Source organism: Hyaena hyaena, unplaced genomic scaffold (assembly GCF_003009895.1).
Source record: "Hyaena hyaena isolate Hyena2069 unplaced genomic scaffold, ASM300989v1 scaffold_271, whole genome shotgun sequence".
In the NCBI taxonomy this organism is placed as follows: domain Eukaryota; kingdom Metazoa; phylum Chordata; class Mammalia; order Carnivora; family Hyaenidae; genus Hyaena; species Hyaena hyaena.
The window spans coordinates 156,584-182,124 of NW_024080902.1; the positions used below are offsets into that span (position 1 = coordinate 156,584).

Genomic DNA, 25,541 nt, shown 5'->3' on the forward strand with positions numbered 1-25,541 from the left:
CAATTTTAATTTTTTAGATGGTACTTCATGGTGGTTTTTCTCCGTTTGTGATTTATCTGAAAATGGCAAATTGGAACCAGGTTTATGCTCTCCAGCCTATGCCCAAAGCAAGAGGTAGGCTTGTCACATTTCAATCTTATACCCTTAAGGGGTCTTTCCAGTTCCCTAGATAACTCCCAACTCAGTAAAAATCTGAGTTTTCCAAATTTGCCATCAGTAAATCAGATAGCCTTATACCACAAGATAGAATTCTTCTCCCCAAGTATACCTAACTTTATCAATCAGCAATAATGAACCCCAGACAGTTGCCAAAATGATATTTTTGTTTTCCAAAATAATCATGGCTTGATCTTGTGGTTATTGTTCTCCAACCTATTCTAATTTGTCAGCAGTTATTGGTAAAGATGTGAAAATACATTGAAACACAGTATTTTCATTAAAATGTATCACAGAATTTAATTTGGCCTCTGTTTGTGGGAGACAGGATTTTCTTCCAGGTGAACACAATAGTAGCTGTCTATATATGGCAGGAAGAAGTTCATATAATGAAGTAAACCCCAGGAATCTAGCAATTTAGAGTTTGCAATTTTAATTATTCTGGGTCCAGAAAATGTAGTAATGTATCACATTGCTGAAGCGAAACTTTAACTGTCCCCGGGGTGACATTGTTGTATAAGGAAGCACACTGCATGATGGTAAGACAGACTGATCTCTCAGCACTCTCCCAGCTTCAAAACACAGCCTTATTATTCTCTTTTCTTTTTTTTTTTTTTATTATTATTCTCTTTTCTTAGTCACCTTTGTAGGATGGTTCATAGTAATAGGCATTTGAAATCTCTAAATTGAAAAATAACACTACAAAAAAAATACAATTTCAAATGCTTCTGATAGAAATGAAGAGAAACAGAAAAAGCCTAAGAAGGTGTTAATTCTTAAACGAGCTGCATATTATAGAAGAAATTATGTAATTTAATCCAATATTTACCAAATAATGTTCCAAAAAAAGGAAAAGAGAGGAGGGATGATTACATTTCAAATATATTTTGGAGGCTTAATTTTAAACAGTGTTAATGTAATATATGACTCCCTGCATTATGATTATAATGGCATCACAAATTCAACATATTCAAGATAGACATTTTGATATCAGGGCTATATACACCCTGACACATTTGAATCCTAGTCTAATTCAGTTCAGCATAAGGGTCCACCATTTACTTGTTTTGGTAAGTCAGAAATCTAAAAGTCCACCTGGATTCTCTGTCTGCCTATACTATACTCCACTGCCAGCCTATCTGCTCTACATCTAGACAGCATCCAAGTTCATCCACTTCTTTCTGTCTCTACTGATGGCACCATAATCTAAACTACTTTCCCCTCTGTCCGGGCTGCAGCATAGTCCCCACCACCTCACAACACTGAAGCTTGCCCCTGTACAGTTCATTCTCATCACAACGTTATAGTATAAATTATATCACATCACGTCTCTATTTTAAAATCCTCTCATGGCTTCTGACCTTACTTGGTCACAAGGGCTAGAGGGCCCCACAGACTTGGCTTCGCATACTGTTGAGTCCGCCCAGTCAGCCATTCCCCCTTTTTGTGATCCCCAGAAGCCCCAGCCTTTTCTCTTTTCTGGAGTACACAAAATTTTCTTGGCCTCAGGACTTGGCACCTGTGTAAAATTTTCACAGATCTTCACATTTCTGGCTCCTGTTAATGACTCAGGACTCAGTTCGAATGTGTTTTTTGTTTTGTTTTATTTTTCTTAGAGGCATGGCTGAGCATACCCTATCACGTTGTTGTCTTTCATCACATTGTCTCTATAACACTTCTGGCTGAAACTCCCTTGTCCATGCATTTATTTACCTGTTTATCATCTGTCTTCACTCCCCTCTCAGACTATATGTTTCATGAGAGCAGAGCTTGGTGGGTCTTGATCACCACAGTTTTCCCAGAGTCTGGCAGAGTCACAGTGAACCTTCTTTGTATTCCTTTGCCTATGAGTGTGTTGGAGGGCCCCAAGAAGAGGTTTAGAGTGTTTACATTTTCCCTAATTATTGAGAACTCTCTTCTGACCGAATGATAAGATGTTAATCATCTTTCAATGGGAACACAGTTTTAGAAAGAAAGCTTTGAAGTATTTTCAAGTTTGCGGATTTGCAATGATTCTGGAGTTTATCTCTTACAGATGCTGCAAGTCTGTGGCATAGGCAGGTGGAAGGTGGAGAAAAGGGTCATTTTTTTTTTTTTTTTTTTTTTTGCTGCCTCCATACTCAATCAAGTGGAAAGCAAACCTGAATGCAGGGATGAAGGATTCTCGGCAAAGCATCAGATAAAAACAAAAAAGCCGCCCCTTCATTTCTTGTAGTACTTAGAAAAGTGATTATAAAAATAAATATAAAATAGATCATATAATGAATGGTTTATTTTTAAATATCTTGACATTTATACCTAAAATATAATACATATGTCCTTCTTGGAAATGGCTAAATTTCTAACACAAAACTCTTAATTTACACCTCTCAAGATCCTTGACTTTTTCCAATTTGGTGAAATAACTCTGCCATTTCCTGAAAGGTCTTGAGTCTCATGTCCCTAAAAAGAAACAATAAAATGATTTATTTTCTAACTTTAAAGATGCCAAACTGAAAAAAAATGAAATAATGTCCCTTACATTAGGCATTAAAAGAAATTCTTTCATATGTATGTCTGTTTTCTAATGCTTTAAATTAAATTGACATATCTCTCTGGTTCTAACTTCTCAATTTTCCCAGTAACTTTGACTTAACATTCTAAAAGAATATTGGGTTTTCCTCTTTTGTCTCAGTTATATGGCCAAATAAGATCTTTCATAATGGTGCACCTAATGTTCAGTAAAAGGAACTAGTTTTCAGTGTAAAATTGAACATGGAAAAGATCCACTTGATATGATTTCAGTTTCATTGCTATTTCTTTTCTGTAACTAACTTTATAAGCAAAACCGTACCTATCTAAAATATATGTTTTGTTGATGTGTTTGGTAGTGTGGAACCTCAAAAAGTCCCTCAAAAGTTTAATGTTAACCGATTCTTGAACTTCAATCAAAACAAAATGTGTACATTGGCAGAAAGGACTAATACTATAAATGTATGAATTTAAAATGTTATTTATTTATTATTTACTAATAAATAATATTAGTAAAAAAAAAAAAGACTGTGATGCACAGTCTTCTTTCAGGAAAAGCCTATTGAGCAAAACACTTCACAAATATTCTCATTTTTCCTAATCTCTTTTCAGCAAGGTCTTTTCTTATTCCTCACCGATAATACAACACCCTGCCAAATTATCTTCTCTCTGATTTCCACATTTGACTTGCCCATACCTGACTCCACATCTTCTTAGCTGGAAAGACTTATCCTCTCTTCTTTGCCAGTGAGACTGTAACTGTTACATTCATTTAAAAAAATAAAGATAACTACAAGTTTACCTCAAGCCAGAATTCTCAAGGGCATCACATATTCCTTTCTTCTAGTCACTCAGCACTCAATCAGGTTGAAATCATCTAATTCGTCTTTGTTTATGTGTTGCTTTCTGAATGTTGTCACAAATTTGAATGCCTCTATATTCTTTTGCCAATAGAGGATAAGGTGCAGGTATGAATCTTATTTTTGTAAACTTTTCTAGGAATGCCTAGGATAGTGAGGGTCATTATGCAAGCTCAAGAGGTATTCTCTTTGAAAAGCAAACTTCTGAAGTGAGAAATGCAGTCAACTTTAAAGCCAAAATAGAGAGAAATGGATAATATATAGCATTCCACTGATTCACTATCCTTTTCTTTTTTGTATGGCAAATGGACTACATAGCCAGTAGGATTATGTCAGGTACTTTTAATGAAGTGAAATGCTAAAATTACATGAATGAGATGATTAAATTGGTATTTCCTGATTTTTAATCTCACAAGGGGTTTATTAAATACAGCTAGATACCTATTAAACAATCTTCTTTTTTAGTAGCCACCTGCAAGGCCTGAAATTAGGTTGACAACACTTACTCATATTCTGCCATGCTTTTTTGTTTGTTTGGATGGGTGGATGAGTTCTTACAGCAGTGTTATCTTATATTGGTATTTTGGATTTATGGTGACTTCTCTCTCACTGCAATGAAACTAAGAACCAAAGAATGATATGGGAAAAAAAGCAGACAGTCATATACCAATGCATTTATAATACTTTTTTTAAATTTTTTTAAAATTTATTTCTGAGAGAGAGAGAGACAGCATGAGCAGGGGAGGGTCAGAGAGAGAGGAAGACACGGAATCAAAAACAGGCTCCAGTTTCTGAGCTGTCAGCACAGAACCTAATGCAGGGCCCGAACCCTTGAACTGTGAAATCATGACCTGAGCCAAAGTTGGACACTCAACCGACTGAGCCACCCAGGCGCCCCCTAACATACTTATATTCTGGTTTATGCATTCTAAATTGGGTAGATATTTTTTCCTGATTCCTTTGCTCACTTTATGGTCTATAGGATTATGCCTTTGTGGGTGCTGTCTCCTTTGTCTAAATTATCCAGATCTTACCATATTAACCTAACATAATTATCCCTAAGTAGATGTGATAATTTACTTTATGTGCCATGTTAAGATGTTACTGCTTTTAACCTTTTATTTATGTATTTGTGCACATAATGTAATTCTTCTACTAAATTACAAAATTTTTGAGAGTAGAATTCATAGTCTTTTATTTCTCTATTTCTCGTAATATCTATCACGTTATTTCTCATTCTTCACAACTTGCCTGAAACTTCACTTTGTCCAGGAAGACACCCCAGACCCTCCAAACCTTTAGAGTGTCTTGAAATTATCCTTTGAGACAATGCTATACAATTTATTTAGCATGTAGTTGTTTCATTCCTTCTTTAAAAATGAACTCTGTGAGTTATTGGTCAGGATTTATTGTATTCACTTTTCTGTGTACCCATATCCTAGCTCAAGATCTCACATTGTTGAGTAATCAATAAATATTTTTTGAAGCACTAGTGACTCAAAAGAGATATTGGATACTAAAATGAAATAGAAATGAGAAAATAAGGTAATAATAGTTTGGGGGTAATAAAATCTAATGCCAATGTGACTTTCCATTGTATTCACTTAGAGTTCCCTGGTTGGGATTCATCTGCAAGGTTAATTTTACTTTATACTTTCTGTAAACCCCTCTCTATTGGACCATCTTTTTATACTATCTCTCTTTCTACTTTGGCAGTTGATGGGCAGTGGCAAGAGTGGAGTTCATGGAGTCAGTGCTCAGTGACGTGTTCGAATGGGACTCAGCAGAGAAGCAGGCAGTGTACTGCAGCAGCTCATGGGGGCTCTGAATGCAGAGGGCCCTGGGCAGAAAGCAGAGAGTGCTATAACCCTGAGTGTACAGGTGAGGCCTGATCGCTACATTTAAAGAATGCCTGCCATTTATAAAATGTGGCCAGGACCATGCCAGACAACCATGGAATAATTAGATAATTATGCATTTCTGGTAAATGAAGCCACTTGTACCAGAGCTCATTCTACTGTATGCCATACTAATCAAGCAACAAAATTCTGGATTCTTAGATTAAAAACAGATTAAGCTGATGAAGTCTAGCACTGAACTTGTCCTTTTACAAGTAAATTTCAATGTCCATTTGAAGATTCTGACAAATTTATATAAACTTACGTTATTTTTTTCAATATAATTTATTGTCAAATTGGCTAACATACAGTGTGTAAAGTGTGCTCTTGGTTTTGGGGTAGATTCCCATGGTTGATCACTTACGTATAATACCCAGTGCTCATCCCAACAAGTGCCCTCCTCAATGCCCAGCACCCATTTTCTCCTCTTCCCCACCCTCCTCATCACCCCTCAGTTTGTTCTCTATATTTTAGAGTCTCTTATGGTTTATATAAACTTATATTAATCGAAGTGCTCTATATTTGACTAGCAAGCCGAATACCTGAATATAGCTTATTTGTGGTGGTAGATTAATAAAAAATGAATAGACAGTAATGGTCCTCAGATTTAAAAATTCTCAAAACAGCTACAGTACTACTGCCATTGACCATGACACATTTCTTGCAGCCAATGGTCAATGGAATCAGTGGGGTCATTGGAGTGGATGTTCCAAGTCCTGTGATGGCGGCTGGGAAAGGCGAATAAGGACTTGTCAGGGTGCAGCAATAACAGGACAGCAATGTGAAGGAACAGGTGAAGAAGTGAGAAGATGCAGTGAGCAACGATGTCCTGGTGAGAATGAACTGAGTCTATCCCAATGGAAATATTTTGTTACCTAAGAAAAAAGGATTAAAAATATTGTCACTAAGGGCAGTACTTCCTCAGCTGAAGGACTATTAATGATAAGTAGCAATTTACTTGTTTCTGTAATGTATGGGGTTTCCCCTGTTTATGTGTCATAGACTCTTTCGTCCATGAGTTTTTAAATTATTTGCTGCAAAATCACATTGAAAAATGTGATAATATAAAGGAAGCCACATTGAATAATAACATGGCTAGACAGGATTTAAATTAGTTTGTGGTACTATTTTTTTTCACTGTGTTCTTAAAGTATTTGTTTAGTGAGAACACAAAACCAGTTGCCTTAGATTATTTACGATAGAAGTAGAAAGACATAAGTGATAGATAGCTGAGTGAGAAAATAAAGAGATGATTTTAAAATTCAAAAATGTTTAAAGTTTACTGTGAATCCATCCCATTGCTTTGCCCTATTTGTCCCATTTTCTGTTGGAGGAATGCATCTTAAAATGAAAACATAAGGTCTTAATTAGTAGTAAAAGAATGGGAGTGTTACTATATTAAAGAATTTTACATATAAGGATAGAAAAAAATGAAAAGTCAACAACTGCCTAGATTACTGGTCATATATTTTAATAGATCATTTTACAATAAAGATTCTTTCCTAATTGTACATACATTACATAAAATATTGTTGACATACTGAGGACTCAATAAATAAATGAAAATTATGATTTCAGAATTATATCATAGATAAAACTATTATAAACATACTAAAAAGATGATAGGATGAAAATTTTAAGTTTCATAGCTGTATATAAAGGAGGTGCTGAACTTAAAAGAATTTGAAGATCCTATTAGAGGCTATTTGCTGCTAGTAATGCCTTGTGGGCAAGCTAGATTATCTCTCTGGCTATCTGGCTCCAGTAGGTATGGAGAGTACAGATGTTTAAGGCTCCTTTTCAGTTCAGAAAGCAATGGATTTCCAAACATGACTACATCAGTTTGGGAAAAAAACAAACAAGGCATTCTAAGAAATATCCCTGAGTCAAAGCTTTGTTTTCCTCCATAGTTAGAATTCTAAAGACTTCTCTCAGTTCAACATTAATACCAATAGAAACTGGGCTCTAAGAGTAACAGTGTGTCAGTAGGATTTTTTTAGAGCTTAGAAAAGATCTAAAATTAGCTTTGTTAATTCTTAGACCACTTGAATGCAGAATGGTAAGTAACCAGCAAATAGAATTTTGTTGAGGATGCCTATACAAGATTAGTAGTGTGAAATTCCACCTGTGCTCCATAAGAATTAAGAAACATTAAACAAAAACACTTATTTACCCAGAAAGAAATTTCATTTGAACAGTAAGACATGATTAAATAAGACCCTTTTAATATTTGAAGTTATCTAAACTAGTGTGAACATGCCAAGGATCTTAACTGGCCATTTAAAACTGTCTTTCATCTGCATATGTAGAATTAAAAATTTTGTTGCTGCAATCACATTTACAAAGATTGCCACCTGCTGTCTGGAAAACATTTTACATATCTGTTTACGAAAAAGCTATTCTACCTTACACTCTAGGTTTGTTTGCTGGCTTCACGAAAAAATATTATATAAAACTATTATTTTATATTATATATATGTGCGTGTATGTATATGTGCACATGCACCCATGCATATGGTATTAACCTTAGCGTTTTCATTTTACTCTTTTCAATAATGCAATCTGAAATCTCTTGAAATCACCTCCACATATATAAGTAATGTTTTCTTAAAAATTTTTTAAAATATTTGTTTGTTTTTGTGGGGAGAAGGAGCAGAGAGAGAGAGGGAGACTTACTGTCAGTGCAAAGCCTGACTTGTGGCTTAAACCCATGAACTGTGAGATCATGAACTGAGCTGAGGTCTGAGCTCAACTGATTGAGCCACTTAGGTGCAGCAAAATGTTTTCTTATGAAAATGAATTATTGAAATAAGCTAACTAATCCACAAATTAGTGCTTAGACAGGAGTAAAATAAATGAATATATGAGCCAAGCTTTTGAAAATATCTTAAACTGGTTCCTTTATACAAACTGGAGTTATCCATCAAAAATTATATATGATTGTCAATTTCAAATATACCTCTGCATCTGTATAGAGTTTTCTTTTTATCAAAATAAAGGAAGATTTCCTTTCTCTTTATCCTTTATCTGTTCTATGTGCAATCATCTCATTCCACATTATTTTGTCAAGAGAGCATGATTTATAAATAACTAAACTTCCCATAGTGGGTTTGATTTCTGTATTGGCATTCAAACTCTGCACAATTGCTTCCCTATGGTCAATATACATTATTTTTGTGTCCAGCATACCAGACTCTAATGGTAATGATCTGTCAGTAGGTTTTTTTTAGAGCTTAAAAAAGATCTAAAATTAGTTTTGTTAATTCTTGGGGCCATATGAATTCAAAATGATAAGAAGTAATCCCAATTTCCACCATTATATTGCTCTAAAATTAAATGTTGACAACATATCTTTTCAACAATTACTAAGGCATTTTTTTCTTTTTGTCAATGACAAAGCTTTAACAAATATTTCTTGTAAAACAATGTATTTTTTCTAGTATTATTTTTCCTAATGTTTATCATTAATTTTTCTTCAGATTGCTGGAAACTACTAGTATTTATTTTTATGCTTCAGTTAATTTGGATGCAAAACAAATTAATCAAGTTTGCCAAGAGACCCTCTGTTGTCAGGAAGGAGAAGTATAATGTACGCACATCTTTGTCTGGATAATTAATGAAAATAATGATTAATCAGCTGGATTTAATCAAAAGCTGTTACGATGTCTACTAAAAATGGAAAATGAAAAATATTTTCCCAAAGAGAATAAAATTCTTTTACTATTAAATACATAAAATACATGTATTAAAAAGAGCACCACTACCAAAAATAAGATAATGTTTTTGTCTTCAAAAGAAAAGAGACTTAGAGCAATGAAAAAATTATATATGTATATTTTAAATACTGTTAGTTGAGGAATAGAGTAGCTCATAGGGAGACAATTAAGTTGCCTAATTTTTACATTGGCCCAATTCACCAAATAGTGATTTCATTTATCTTAATCTCATTGTACATCCGCAGACTTTGAGGGTTAAAATAGTAGAAAGGCAATAGCCTCTCTGATTTTGTGTTGCTACAATATGACAACCGACTATTTTTAGCCTTTGTAGTTTTCCCCAATATTTCCCTGGTTAATATCATTCAGAAGGCAGATGTTACTGATGTTACTGGTGGATTGGCCTACGTAAACTTTGAGGCTTCCTGGGGAACTCCTTGCTCTGTTCCCAGGGGAGGGGTTGGCTATTCCTAGGCCCAGTTCTTAGATCTATTATTCCTTAGTCAGTAAGAGTAATGCTAGTTGGGATCAACTATTCACAGGTAGAAGTTATACTTAACTTGTACATAAAATGCTCTTTTTGGAGTTACAGTTGTTTTGTCTGCAAGTGGTGAGTAAACCTACAGGGTGAATGTGCTGAGAAAAACTTGGGAAATAAGAGAACCGTATCATAGATGTACACAGTATATTTATGTATGTACATTTATGTCCTGAAGATACTCCATAGACCAGAGATGTAGCAATTATTGTGATATTTAACTCTAAGTACTCATACCAAAGGTAGTCAGCAGCAATGTCTGTAATCTCAAACTTGTATTGAACATTGTAGTGCATTCATTTTAGAATTTACGCCCTGTAATGCGGTAAATAGAAGCCCCCTCCTCACTTAGGAGAAATGCCATCCTGTGAGTGACTGTTCCTTATTTCTGTAACATTGCTGTCTAATGCGATTATGTTTTCCCTGGAGACCAAGAGAGACTTTCATTTGGTTTCTAAGTGATTTTCTTTTAATTTAGCTTTGGTGGGAAGAAAGAATCACAAAGGTTGCTTACCTAAGCTTCCTAACTTCCTTGAGTTCCTCTCCTCAATTATACAGACCTGTACTTTCAAATTTTAGCAGACATAAGAATCTTCCAGAGAGCTTGTTAAAACACAGATTCTTGGGGTGCTTGGACAGCTCAGTTGGTTAAGCATCCGTCTTTAGCTCAGGTCATGATTTCGCAGTTCCTGGGTTCAAGTCCCACGTTGGGTTCTGTGTGACAGCTCAGAGCCTAAAAGCCTGCTTCGGATTCTGTGTCTCCCTCTCTCTCTGCGCCTCCCCCACTCATTCTCTGACTCTGTCTCTCTCTCAAAAATAAATAAATATTAAAAAATCATAATAAAAAATAAAACACAGGTTCCTAAGCCAAATTCCCAGATAATCAGATTCACTAAGTATAATAGGGGCCTGTGAATCTGCATTTCTAACAAACTCTCAAGTGACGTTGATGATACTGCTGATTACCCTTTGCAGATTATCCAAACATTGCCTATAGCAAAAATAAGTAAGTATATAAATAAATACATAAATACATAAATATTAGGTGATAAAATTAACAAGAAAGTGGAAAGCAGTCCTCTACCTCAGCTACACTGGTCAAAATTGAGATATCGCTTAAACAAGACTGCAGAATTTTACGTTGTTTATACCACTTCATAAATGATGAGGGAATTGTTCCTGTAATCAATTAACACAGTCAGTCCGTTTCAAATCTCCCTAGCCAACTCATTCTTCAACCAAAATAAGCTCTCTTTATAGTTGTTGCTTACAAAGTAGGGCTATTAACTAGTCATTGTGGACAAAAAAGGATAATTTAGTCATTTTCCGACTTTCAGTTCTCCGATTGCTATTGTTCCTGTTCCATGGAGAGCAGAAGAAACAACTTGGGTATCACTGGAACACTTTTGACATAAAGCTGTGCACCTTCCAGGACACAGAGCTTCTTAGTCCTGCCGTCCCAGCAGCTCTGTCCTGAGCAGGAGTTCATTTTCACTGCCTCATATCCTCCAAGGTTATTAGCTACTATATAATATATGCTCAAATGTATAATATTTGGGGTGGGAGTAGGTATCAGAGAGCAGGATGAGGTCTTGGCTCACATTGACCTATTCTTTCCTCAGTCCCAGTTTGGAGGATTGGTGATTTAATCACTATCACCACACTGGTTTTTGTTAGAGACGAATTTAACAAGTTAGCCTTCTACGTTGTGCAGACTGCTGCAGTTTTGAAGCTAAATGTAATCATTATTAGAAACCCAAATATATGAGTGTAAAATTTGCATTTCTTTTTTTCTAAAGAGAAAAAATATATACCACTCTGTATTGAAATATTCACATGTGAATTGGCACTTGCTCTCCCTTTTTCATTCCAAACCACAAGGGTAATCACTAGCAGTGATTTTAACACTTTAACACTCCTACTCCATTAGAACATTTATTATTTTCTATCAAATGCTATGTGCATATCCTATAAGGAATTATATTCATACCTGTTCAGCTTCCCAAAGTTAAGGCAGATGTCGAACAGAAGATTTTTGGATACAGCAATGTTGCACTCAAATGTTCACACCAGTCACTCACCTAAAAACAACTGAGTTCAGTGTTGACAGTAGGTGGCACTAGGTATTGACTTCTTTCATCTCAGTGTTCTATTTGTTCTTGCTAAGTTACCTCTGATACATTCTAAAAAGCAGGGAAATAAATTAGAACTTGAAAATACTCCATAGGCAAGAGAGATCACCTATTGCTTAATAAATATCTAAGAAAGTATCCAATCCTCCTGAAAAACATGAGTTTTATTACCTGCTCCAGTCTACAGTTCTGCAACAAATCAGCTAAATTTTATAGGCAGAATTAAAGAAGAACCAAGGGTCTAAAATAATCAATGTGTATACCAGATAGTACTATGTGTCCATTATTCAAACCTGTTGCTATGGAGAAAATTATTGTCATAATCTGTCTTATCAGGTTGCTCATCAGATGAGACTCTGGGAAAAGTCTCATAGCTTCTGTCAGGGTAGAAAACTAAAAAGCAATTTACTGTAATCTTATATTCCCCTACCTTGTCCAATTTAGGACTATCTGGCAACATGTCGATCATTCTCAAACTGAAACAAAATTTAAGCAGCACTTTTTACTATGGTTTTATTCCTTCCATTCATCCACATTGTTTTTATAGTAAAAATAAGAGTATATTAAGAGCCACTTAATTATTTCTAAATTAATAAAATTCAAGCAATTAGTAAAACTGCCCTTTGGGTTCAGTGTTTACCAAGACACTGAACCTTAATTAGTCCTTGACATTTCTCATCCTCACTTATTTCCCACTCCTTGTGTGTCCTGACTTGGGAAGGACCCTAAGATCCTCCTCCTTGTGCTCTTTGGTTGCTCTCAGTCTTCAACTATCACTTGTGAGAAGCACCCACAAAGCTGAATCTTTATGCCTAATCTGTTGCAAACACCTAAGAGACCTTTCCAACTGGGTTATCAAATGATTCTCTGTGTCAGCAAGAGAACGTTTCTGTCTGCCACCAAATCCTTCTTGTCATCTGGAGTACTTTTTGTAAGTTTATTTATTTATTTTGAAAGCAAGTAGAGGGCTGGGGGAAGGGCAGAGAGAGAAGGAGAGAGAGAGAATCCCAAGCAAGCTCCACACTGACAGTGAGGAGCCTGCTGCGGGACTCGAACCCACCAACCGCTAGATCATGACCTGAGCTGAAATCAAGAGTCAGATGCTTAACCGACTGAGCCACCCAGGTGCCCCTCATCTGAAGTAATTTCTAATTCTCACCTTTCCTAGTGATGGATTCCACTTCCATCAAATGTTTCCTCAGTGGGCCTGCTCTCTGTTTCCTTGGATACCATTTACTAGTGGGAAGGACCATGTGGATAAAGTTCCCCGGGGAGGTGGAGTCAAAGTTTGGCTTTGGGCCTCAGTGTACTCATATGTAAAATGGGACTAATAATATGTGCTTCAAGGGATTGTTTCAAGTATGAAATGATACAATGCTATAGGTAATTAGAATTATTAAATAGCAGTCCAGGTCCTCTTTCTCCATTACCCATATTATTATCACAGTCACCTTTTCTAATCTCTTCCACACAAGTTCATCTGATTATTCTCCCCTTTTCATGACCTTAGTGATGTGACTCACTTGCTAAAAAAAAAAAAAAAAAAAATGCCATGGCTCCTTATTACTTGCCCAATTCAATGCATACTGAAATCCCTGGTAATGTAGTATCTCCATCGATCAGTTTATTAGCATTCCAGGGTCATCACTGTCTTCTCCTTTATAGATTATAACATACATAACAGATCTAGTCCCTGGTTCCTGGGCATGGGAGCATGGATTCTCTCCTTACTCTTACTTATTCACCTGGTCTCCTCTAGGGTCCCTCTTCCCCTTTTATTTCACCTGCTGACATGAGAATATCTTAGGAGCCCAATCCATTAAAAGTTGCCTACTTCTTTAATCATTCTTATTTTTTTCCACAATTGTCTGAGTGCTTTCTTCTTTGAGCCCCTACAGGGGGCTTGCTTTGTGCTTTCCTTATTATATATTATTATTATATTATATTATTGGATATGTTATTATATCTCTTAGCTAGAATTTCAGCTCATTTAAAAATGAATTATCTGTATTATCTATATCTATAGAATTAACAGTTTTCTGATTCCCAAATCCCCTCCTCTGCTTTGAATCTAGTTGAATGTAGGCCATTAGACTTATGCTCTTTTGAATGTTTTTGCTCCATATCATAAACATTGTTAGTGGACTATTTGTATAAAGTAAAACATGCAATACAAAATGCAACAATCTATATAAAAGCATGTGAGTAAAAAATTCAAAATGACTATGATAGTTACCTTTTATAATTATTTTACTCTTTCAAAATTCCGTTAGTTCACCGAAGTAGAATTTGTATAATAGAGTTTGTGGCACGAGACTTCCCTCTTTAGAAATAAATCATTGAGATGTTAGAATTAAGAAAAATATGTGTATTTATAGCAAGTTACTCAATTTCTCCCAGTATCAGCCCTGCCTATACTTTTAGGCCAGAGCTCCTCAAGGCAGTCCCATTGCCACTTGTCAGGCTAGGATTGATCCCAGATATACTCACATAGGGACCCCTAAGGCCTCAGGGCAGCTGGCAAGAGAGGAAGCTATGGCGGGCAGTCTCCAGCCTAGAATAGCCTTGCCTGTTAGCCTAGTGTGCCTCCAAAGGTTTTCATTTTCTACATGTGCTATGACCTGGAAAAAGCACCATTATCCTCAACAGTTCCTAAGATAATATAAAAAGGCAAGTAAATGCAATTTTCTAGCAGAAACACCAAATGTACCCCAATATTAAACTCTTGTCTCTCTGAAAGTTAGTAAATAGTTACTTACAATTAATCCTCCCAATTAAAGTTAGCTGTCTTTTTTTTAAAATTATTAATCTTGTTAATAGGTTGGAACTAGAGTGACCCTTGTCTGCTAAGGTGAAATAGAGGACTAAAACTAAGTCAGTCAGATTTTTCCCCGGGTGTGTATGTGTAAACACTATCTAGTCCTTGAACAGGCAATGCAACACACATTGTCTGCTAATGAATTTAAAGTTTGTGGTTTGCTGGGACAGCTAGCTGGTTCAGTCAGTGCAGCATGCAACTCTTGATCTCAGGTTGTAAGTTTGAGTCCCACGTTGGGTTTAGAGATTACTTAAAAGTAAAATCTTTAAAATATTAAATAAAGTGTGTGGTTTGCTGCCTTAGACTTAGAAACACATTTTTTTTTCTAAATATATAAAGACCTTGTTTACCACTATAACAGATGCTTGGAGACAGTGTATGATTCTCAGAGAACGGACTGAGAGACTTGATGGACATAGGTCTACCTACCATCTCTGTGCTGATTGATTTCTCTATGCCTTGGTCTCCTCACGTTTAAAAAGAGAATAATAATTGTATCTACCTCATTCTTATGAAGAGAATGAAATGAATTAAAAATATAATGCACTTAGAAGAATGCCTAAGTCACCGTGATATGTATGTATTGCTGTTATAAATTTATGTTCTTTCAACTCGACACTGATAAAAACCATTTCTGTGTGAGGAATGCTATTACAAAACACATTTGATAAATGCCTTTCTTTTTCCCTCAGACCTTAGCAGCACCATGAATTCTTCACTTGAGTAGTTCCCGTGCTGACATAAGAGCTGTAAGCTGTGTGAGCATAGGGACCGGATCTGTCTCATTCACCTCTGCATCCCCAGCACGGGGAATTCCCAAAACACGAATTAATGAATTGCCAGCAAGTGAAATTTGAAATTGGGGTCATGCGTAGTACATGTTTTTTCTTTTTCTTTTCTTTTTTTTTTTTTTCCTGAATGCCAACTCTACAGTATAGAATCAATTTCTCTTTAATGCTGAAATTCTAGCATAGGGGTGAAAACTAATTTTCCACATCAAATTGATTTAAGCCCTGTATAATTTTTGCTATTTTTAAGAGACAGAAAATCAGTTTGAATAGACAGATTAACAGCTAATCACTAGGTAATTGCTACCTTGTTTTAAGACAGCATGCTAACTACATACTTGTGACTTCAAGTACAGTTGTATTTTACAAATGAGTTTTTATATCTTTGCAATAGTGATAGCAGACAGTGGGATCTTTCAGCTGATGAACAGAGTTACTGTTCCATTTTGCTAAGACATAAAAAACAAGAGTCCTTCCTATGGTCCTACAATAATATGCTTTTATTTTAAGCACAGAGAGTTATGTGTACTAATTATGTATTTTCCTTTCTAAAAAATATTTATTTATTTTGAGAGAGAGAGAGAGAGAGAGAAAGCAGGGGGTGGGGAGGGCAGAGAGAGAGGGAGAGAATCCCAAGCAGTCTCTGCACTTGCAGGCTCTATCTCATGAACTGTGAGATCGTGACCTGAGCCAAAATCAAAAGTCAGATGCTTAAGCTTAACCAGTTGACCCACCCAGGCACCCCTACGTATTTTCTAATTTACAAAATATACATAGGTAGCATTAAACAGGAAAACAAAACTTGACGTAAATCTCTCTCTTTAGCTTATGTCTTACTCCTGAACTTTAGTTTCATACACCAGCTTTAATTTTTGATAATATCAAATGTTCTCAGATATCTCAAACTCAAAACTATTTTCGGCATCTTCTCTCCCAACCCTGTCTTCCTTGTGTGCTCTGAGGCTGTAGCACAGCAGGTACTTTTCCTGGAAACCTGAGTTTCATCTTTTATTTCCCTCTCTTCCTCATATCCTACATCCAGCCATGGAGCTGAGACCATTCTACATCCTGGATAGATTTTTGAATCCACCCGCTTCCAATTGCCATTTCCTGTGATGCCGCACCCCTTCTCTGATCACCCCATTTAGATTATCACAGGCCCTCCTGCCTTCAGTCTCACCTTCCTTCAATCCATTCCCCAAACTGCATGTATAGCATTCAGAACATAAGAACGAAGTTTCCTTGCCCTTAAATTAAAACTCCTAGTTTATCTTATAATTTATTATCCCTCTGACTTCCATAATTACCCACTTCTACTCATCTTCAACTTTATACTCTAGCCATTCTGAATTGCTGGATATACCAAGGTTCTCCTTGCCCCCTAGGTCTTCCACATGTGGTTCCTAAGGCACACTTTTCCCTTCCTCCTTGGCCAACTCCTACTTACCCTTTACACTCAACTTAGACATCCTTTCAGGAGTCTTCCACTGACATACTCTCTCCCATAGTACTCCTAGAGTACTATGATTAGGAGTAGCCAGGACTTCCTCAGATCATAGTGGACATCCCACTGTATCCCTCACCATCTTGTGAGTTGAAAGACTCTGACTATTTTTGTTCATTCTTTTTGTGTGCGGTATTTTACAAGGTGATTGGGACATTGTGGGAGTTCAGTAAATATCTGTAGAATTAATGAATTCCATAACGGGCACTGAGGAGAGTTCAGAAATTTTCCCATTACTGGGGGCTTCATAAACCTAAGATGGAAGAAAATAATTTTTTATTTTAATATCTAGGCTGTTTTGCTTTTGGTATGACCATAAATACACCTATTTTCTGAACTAAACTTTTTAAAGATACACTCTTCAAAGAATACCAAATCACTTTTGATAAAATATTTAAAGCAGGGGTGCCTGGGTGACTCAGTCAGTTAAGCGTCAGGTCATGATCTCACGGTTTGTGGGTTCAAGCCCTGTGTCGGTGTCTGTGCTGATTCCCCCTCTCTCTCTGCCCCACTGTGCCTCTATTTCTTAAATATAAATAAACATTTTAAAAAAATGAAAAAAGAACATTTAAACCAGGTTTGAGATTTGACACTACTACTAAAGAGCTGAAAATCCTCCAAATTTGCAAATCCGTCACCTTCCTTTCTTATTATTTGTGTACTGTGTTTCCATCTGCAAGGAATACAATGTATTAAAGCTTTATGAATTCATGGTGGAGAAAAGGTTTGTTGACCCTTCTCAGTCTAAAAAATTACTGTGATTTTGTTTGTTTGTTTTGTTTTTTTGGTCTGGTTGAGGTAGACCATACTGATTGTCTTAAGTAAACGAGAATTAGTAATTGAGGGCTGTGGTTGGAAAAAAAAAGTTAATCAGCTTCTTTCTTAACAAGTTAGAATATATACAGATCACGGTGGGGGGTTCCGGACTGGGTCCCCGGGACTCTTACCAAGTCAGACACAGCCCTATAAAGTCAACCTTTGTCAATACCCAGTACCCTGGAAACTCATTTTGGCTAATTTTTAAGAAAACTTTATAGATAGCTAACTCCATCTCTTACTTTTCCTAAGTGAACATTCCTACTTACTGCTGGTCTACGTACACACACGCGCACACACACACACATACACACACACACACTGTCCTCAATAATTTGTAGAATCATCCTCATCTTCTGTCATCTTAAGTACTGAGATACGGAAAAATAGATCTTTTGAAAGTATTTCGTAATTCTGGTTTAAACTATATGTGTGCGTATCTACCTATCATTTGCTAAACTTGTAAGTACTATGTATCCTAGGAGTGAAACAAACAGAAAAATTATTGTCTTCATGGTGCGCACATTCTAGCAGAAGGCAGTAAATAAATACACAAACAAGCAAACAAAATAATACTGTCAAATAAGAAAGCTAGAAAAAAATGTAGAAGTTATTTGGGAACAGCATTTGGGGGAAGAGTAAAACAAAGGAATGTGTGTTTGAGAGGAGTCAGGAAATCCTGGAGAAGGTAAGATTTCAGTAAAGGTTAAAGGCAGTGAAGACACAAACTGTGCAGACATTTAGGGAGCAGAGGTAGGGGTATCCTGGAAAAGAAAGAGCAAGTGCACAAGCTCTGAGGTAGGAGCCTCCAGGAATAGTGGAGAAGCATCAAAGAGGTCAGTGTAGCTGAAGGGGTAGGGGGCTGAAGGTGGAGACGAGAGCTGAGGTAAGAAGCTAGATTGAAGAGCCTTGTAGCTCAGGCTTGTTTTATCACTAAATGTCGTATTTACTGGAATGGAAGAAATTTTATTTTTCCCACGTACTATACCTTTAAAAAAATTAAGCGCTGACCCATATTCCCCAGCTGACAGTTACGGCTTTTGCCCACCTGAATTTTGAACCTCATCGGTGTCAGCTGCGAGTCCAGTAAACATTTCACCCTGTTGGCTCGCCCCTGCCATCTAGTGGTTAACGCCTGAAGTTACCAGAGTTTCTGACCACACAGAAGACTGTGGGGGAAGGGCACAGGGAAGGAGGCTCATTTTGGGCAGAATAACAATAGGTATGAAAAGCTTTCTGAAACTACCGTAGGGGGATGAAGAAGTCTAGGGTGCAAATAGCTTCATCATTGGTTTGTATCAAGATTAAATCAGAAAGAAAGCCTGAATACTATCGCACCCCATTTTATGATACGTATTTCAAATTTCATCAATAGAACTAAAGAAAATAGAGTTCAAAACATTGAAAAACAAAAAAAAGTACAAGTGAGGTGAATATGAAGGATTACAAATGAAGAGTTAATGAGGAAGATAATGGACAGAAGTTGGGTGTATAGATGGAACAAAAAAAATAGTAATCAAGTGTAATGGTATTAATTACTGCTATATCTGTATTAAAAATAGACTAGTTGTTTTACATAGAACTCAGTATGTAATGAACTATGCATGATGTAGTTTGTGAGTTTTAACATTTACTATGATTTTCCTCTTTTTTATATTCAATAGTAGTTTTGGTTGACATTTACAGAAACATAGGAGAATGTGACCTCGTGTAGAATATTTGGAGGATGACAATTAATTCTGTGTGGGTGATCCATAGGAGAATAAATATAAGGCATAACTGAAATGCTAGCTTGAAGCTTGCTAGAAGGGCCTTTTTTTTTTTTTTTAAATCACAGAAACCATAGTTATCTTTATCCTGTCAGTACTGGAGAACCATGGAAAGGTTTCAAGCAGCAAGTTATGGGATTAAGCTTCATTTTGGAGATTACTTTGTTAATGTGGCATGAAAATTGGATTACAGGTAGAAGATGCTAGGGAATAAATAGTTCCACTTTATATCCAGTTCAGCTCAGAAAGCAGGCATCATCCTTAACCCCTTGGTCCCTCATTCCCCCCATCATTTTGTATACCACTTTCTAAATTTATCTTGCATCCACCTTTTCTTCATCCTACCTAAAGCTACTATCGCTTCAGTGCCCAAAGCACTGCATTAGCCTCTTCAGTTGTCTTGCCCCACCTACTGCTCTCCCATCTCTTTTACCCAGGAAAGCAAACTGATCCTCTTATTATTAAAAACGGAATCGTGTTGATCTTTTGTTAAACCCTTCTGTGGCTGGCTGTGAGGCCCTGCAGGCACCATTGTTAGCCTGTCTACCAGCCCATCATTCCATACTCCTAAAAGTGTTCCCTGCGGCTCCACTGGAGGCCAGAGGGGTGAGGCTAGCCTGGCCCTTTCCTAAGACCCAAGGGCAGGACTTGCCAGAGTCTGGCTTGGGAGTGGTGGTGATGAATACAGATGGAGTCGCCATAAATCAAAAACCTAAAACAAACAAACAAACAAACAAACAAAAAAACATTGCAAACACATGGTATAACTCAAATGGAAGTAAAGACAGCCCCCTACAAGGCTCCCTCCTCCAGTACTGTAAGAATAAAAATAACACAAAAATAAATTAAGGGAAGCAGCAGTTACCACCAGCCAAGCAGGTGCAACCTGCCACTTCCACACTGACCACAGAGGTTAGCAAGCTGGGAACCACTTTGTTCAGTTTGTCTGATCCCCACCCAGGAAAGAGCAGAAGTTTCTGGCCCTGCTACCCCAGATAAATAAAATATTGTTTCAAGATCATAATGTCTCAAACTGTATTCTTCCCCACTAATAATTATAATGTATCCTAAATGAGCTCATAAAGTCTGAAGTAGAGGAGATTAGATTAGCATGGGTTAAATAGCATATTGTCCTTAAAGGAAGACATTTCTCCCAGGAAATGACACTCATGAATATATTAGGTGCCTATTATCTTTGGTCCTTATTTACTTGTTAAAGGTATTTATATAATCATATATTGATTCATTTATTTATTCAATTTGGAGCAACTTCTGTGTGCCAAACTATTAGGTACAAGATACAGAGATGAGAAAACAACAGGATCCCAGGAAAACAGTGAACACAATTAGGTGAAAATATAAAGGGCAGTGCTGTGTGAAAAGCACAACAGTAGGTGTGTCTAGAGAAAAGACTAGTTCTGTCTAGGAGCACGGTGTGAGGTTTAATACAAAACACAGTGCAGATAGACTTCACAAATCCTTTGGCTTTCTATTAAATTATTTCTGGGATACATCTGTTATTCTTGAAATGCCTTTTAAGTTTCTCATCTCATAATTCAACTGAGTTTTTGAAAATTATAAGGCTAAAAGATCAAATTGGTTTATTTTTACATGATGTAGTATGATTGACATCATTGCCCTTGAATGAAGAATGAAAAGCTATAGATTTTTGCTCTTTATGTTTATTTCCTCTTAACACTTAGAGCTAATAATTCTAATATGGCTTTCAGTTTATTGCAAATCATTTTATTTCACAACGTTTCAAAACATCATGAATATTGGAAAGATTTTTTATTTACATGTTTGAATGTAATGTTCAATTTATAACCAAATTCAAATGACTTTTTAAAAAAGTCTACACAGTAAGCACTTTCAAAAGAAGCACATTTTTGTGAAGATTTTGTAGGTAATGAAATGAAACCTGGTGTTTTTTTTTTGATTATGAAGACATTACTAACATTTCAGTAAATGATATACTTTAAAGAAAATGAAAGAGCTCTGCAGACAGAGATGCATTTGAGGACTGTTTATTGCCAATATTTAGAAATTTGTTTTAAATTTCAGCGCCTTATGAAATATGCCCAGAGGATTACTTGATGTCGATGGTGTGGAAAAGGACCCCGGCAGGCGACTTGGCATTCAATCAGTGCCCACTGAACGCCACAGGTAAAGTACGAATGACTCACCCAAACCCAAATGATGATCGCCCTCCAAGAACAGCATGCTATGTTTGCTTATGAAGTCATGCTTTTGTCCTATATCCTATATCCATAAATAAATCTGTCCAGTAAGCAATAAAACAATTTTAGTAAAGTGCTTCATAAATGGAGCCAATGAACAGACCTAGAAATTATTGCTGATGCAATGGTTTCTCAGTATGATTAACATGCACTATAAAAATAATCAACGTAACACTTTTATATGCATGTTTTTTAAGGCAAGAAAATGTACAAACCTAATTCTTTAGCCTGCCTTCCAATTATGTGATGCCTTCTAGCATCTCTGTTACAAAGCTTCTCTCTGTTCTTCGTGACACACAGGCACCACTAGCAGACGCTGCTCTCTCAGTCTTCATGGAGTGGCCTTCTGGGAACAGCCGAGCTTTGCAAGATGCATATCCAATGAGTACAGACACTTGCAGCATTCAGTAGGTGCAAAGCCAGCTTTAGTACTTGCTCTGTTTATTTTTTCCTAATGATCACTGTGTGAGAATTTAACCTTCTGCTTTATAGTCAAAGCCGCCAAAATCACCGAAAAATGCCTAAAGGAAAAAGTGGTGTGACAGAAAGCTCATTTTTATAAGTCAGTGCTAAACTGTTTTGTTCCTGGGGTTTAAGTTTTTGGGGATCCTGCTATTTACATGAAAGGATTCCTTGTCTAATTGGGATGAGGCCTGAGCAAAATATGTTATTCAGTTTTATCTATAAGAATTAAACTGTATATCAAAATTAGAACAAATCTGTGTTAAATTGTGTATAAGACATTTCAAAATACTGTGCATTTTAAAATTATATTTCTTAGTAGTTGGGAAGTGATAAGTGGTGTCACTTAGGTATCAAATTTCTCACCGCATTTTGACAGCAAGACATTGAAAAAAAGGACAGTGTTATTGCACCAAAGAAAATTAATTACTTGCAGAAGATTAAGTGGACCAAATTTTTCAAAAATTGCCCCTCTGTTCCCACACATCACTGATTTTTTCACAAACTATGATGTATGAATATTTTGAGCACAGTTAAATTTTGCTTGGTGTTTTACAAGTGCAAGTCATTGTCATTATTGGAGGCTGTTGTTATTTCATCCTGACAATCAAGAGGAACTCTATCAATGAATAAACATTGTGGAATTTAGAACAAATATGATCATGAGCCAGCTGGAAAGTTGAACATTGGCAGGGATGATGTTTAGTTAAGAGCCTTCAAGTTTTATTATGCTTATGTTTTCTTCTAATTCTTTTTTTTTATTGTCACTCACAAATATGTATAATTCTTAAAAAAAACTGAAGATTCTTGCTTGTGGATGGAAATTCAGTTCATACAATAATAACTCATATTATTGATGTAAACATATTTGATTATCAAAAGAAACAAAAAAAATCACATTAAAAATATCTTAAAACTAAATGCTAACATGTTTACTTACCAAATCAATAATAGTAATTGAATTGATGATTATTGACCACTTAGAGCCTTATTTCTGTTATCTATGTATATATTCCTATGTGTATATTCCATATACAGATATGACATTGATATAGATATAGATATAGATGATATAGATAGGGGAGTTACAGAGAAGTAGTGACATACATGTCAATATACGCTGGTTACCCACAAATACCTACATTTAAAAATATATATTTCAGTTCAGCTCATGATCTCATGGTTTGTAGGATTGAACCCTGCATATGACTGTGCTGACAGTGCAGAACCTACCTAGGATTCCCTCTTTCTCTCTCTCTCTGCCCACCACCCCTCCCCCTGCTGTTTGCTCGCTCTCTCTCTCTCTCTCTCTCTGTCTCAAAAATAAATAAGTAAACATTAAAAATAAGATTAACCAAAAATTTCCTTATGAATTTAATTTTAATGAATTTTATTTTTCCCTAATTTTAGACATTTAATTTTGTTTACTTAATCTTAGTAACATCACTATTCGATTCTTGTTAATCCACAGTAATGAATGAGAATAATTGCAGGGAATAAGTAAATCATAAATTAATCCTTATGAATTTGTTAATAAGTAATATCACTTTTTTGCAGAAAATTTTTACTTCCTAAATTCAGTGTTTTATATGGTAATATGCAATGAGTTTTCATTTCATTTGATAATGGAGAGAAACAGAAACACTGTGTGAAATAGAAGAATTGATATCGAACTGTGAATTCCATAGAAATCATTCAGTCAGTAATTTGACAGCCAATGTGTATATGTGTTGGCTGACTTGCATACATAAGTTAGATGCATGATACTGTAGAATATAAAGCAGTCTCAGTGTGTTCAGCTCCTACAAAGTGCTAGACACTCAGCCTGGGCACTTTGATAAACCAATTCTGTACCCACAAGAACCTGCAAGGTGGATACCTCTGCCTCGGTTTGCACAGAAAGAAAGTCTACAAGTGAACAGTACAGTTTTGTGAGGCAAAGAGTGCAAGTTGTGTCCAGCTACAATTGTTCCTCTTTTCTGGAGGCCACGTGACCACTTGAGTTTTTGATTTGAAATCATCTGCCCTAGATTCTGGTATTGAGAACACCATTTTTGGGTGATGTGTTTTTTGGAAAAGCCATGTGATTTCAAATTTTGGCTTTGCAAAATGCAGTTGATAACATCATTTTAACATCTCTGGAAGTTTCAAGGAAGAGCAGATGACATACTATATGTTAAATGCTTACAAATTGTAAAAGAACTTTTGTAACTATGAGGTATTAATATGTACATATTCAGAATATACATTGAGTTAAAATATTATCTTAATAAGAGTAAAATTTTAGAACTCAACCTAGTATTAATGTGAATTACACATTTGGAAAAATAATACAGATGGAGGAATAGATAGGTAGATAGGTAGATAGAGGGATGGATGTATAGAATTGATGTCACATGAATTATGTTTATACACCTATACAAAAATAGACACACACTTACAGATGGATATATATACACACATCTAGTACTTACCTAGGGATCATGATCTCCTTTACATGTTTATGGAAGTATAGGACCAACTATGTCTTAAAATAATGCTTACCTAATACATCAGCTTCATCATGTGTACTCAATACAGTCAATAGGAGATGGAAATGAAACCAGCTTCCCTTCATACTCTTATTCCTATTGCTTCCCATGCTGTCTGAGTAGCAAACGTAGATAGTGCTTGTGATGTAGAATGGTTCTGATTCCCACAGATTCTAAAATTACTTTGAAGATGTATCTCCTTCTTTAGTGGAATTTATTATTTCACAACTTAATTGTTCTATTTCCTTTGAAGGATTTCATTCTTTGCCCTCTCTATAATCAGAAAGGTCATTAAGTGTTAATTGTTATCTAAATAGGTAGATCTATGTTTTCCAGTTCTTTTACATATAGATTACAATACATGTATATATACGCATAGATTACAATATTTTAAATACCCATTTTACAAAATTACAGTGATAAACCAAGTTCGAAATGACTTTTTATCATCAATAAACATTAGTTGAGTTTGTTCTATGAATTCTCATAATTATAACCCAGTCGAGATAGACTGGGTTGGTTAAGCAGTTTAATATATAAAATCACTAATCTATCACATTGAACATTTAGTTTGATTTCTTTGAAGGTGGAGACCATGTGGGCTTTTTAAAAAAATATGGCAGCTGGAGGGTTCTCAGGTGATACGCCAGGCTTAATGTTCATGAATTTTAACTGCATGAAATTAATAAGTATTATCCCTCATGTGCAATTTTCCTAACCCAAAAATATCTAGAAATGTGGAGTGATTGATGATATTATTTTATGAAATTATTTGGCCATTGCAGAAGAATTTCATTAAGTT

The 25,541-nt window shown here is 35.8% G+C and overlaps 1 protein-coding gene across 1 annotated transcript in view; it reads left to right on the forward strand.

Annotated features, from left to right (window-relative positions):
* Positions 1-25,541, forward strand: part of ADGRB3 (adhesion G protein-coupled receptor B3) — a 439,933-nt gene that overhangs the window by 20,216 nt on the left and 394,176 nt on the right. Inside the window, exons 5-8 of the mRNA XM_039245799.1 lie at positions 5,244-5,408; positions 6,093-6,257; positions 21,571-21,672; positions 22,047-22,153. Of these exons, the coding sequence (XP_039101730.1) occupies positions 5,244-5,408; positions 6,093-6,257; positions 21,571-21,672; positions 22,047-22,153 (539 nt within the window). The remainder of the gene's footprint in view (positions 1-5,243; positions 5,409-6,092; positions 6,258-21,570; positions 21,673-22,046; positions 22,154-25,541) is intronic.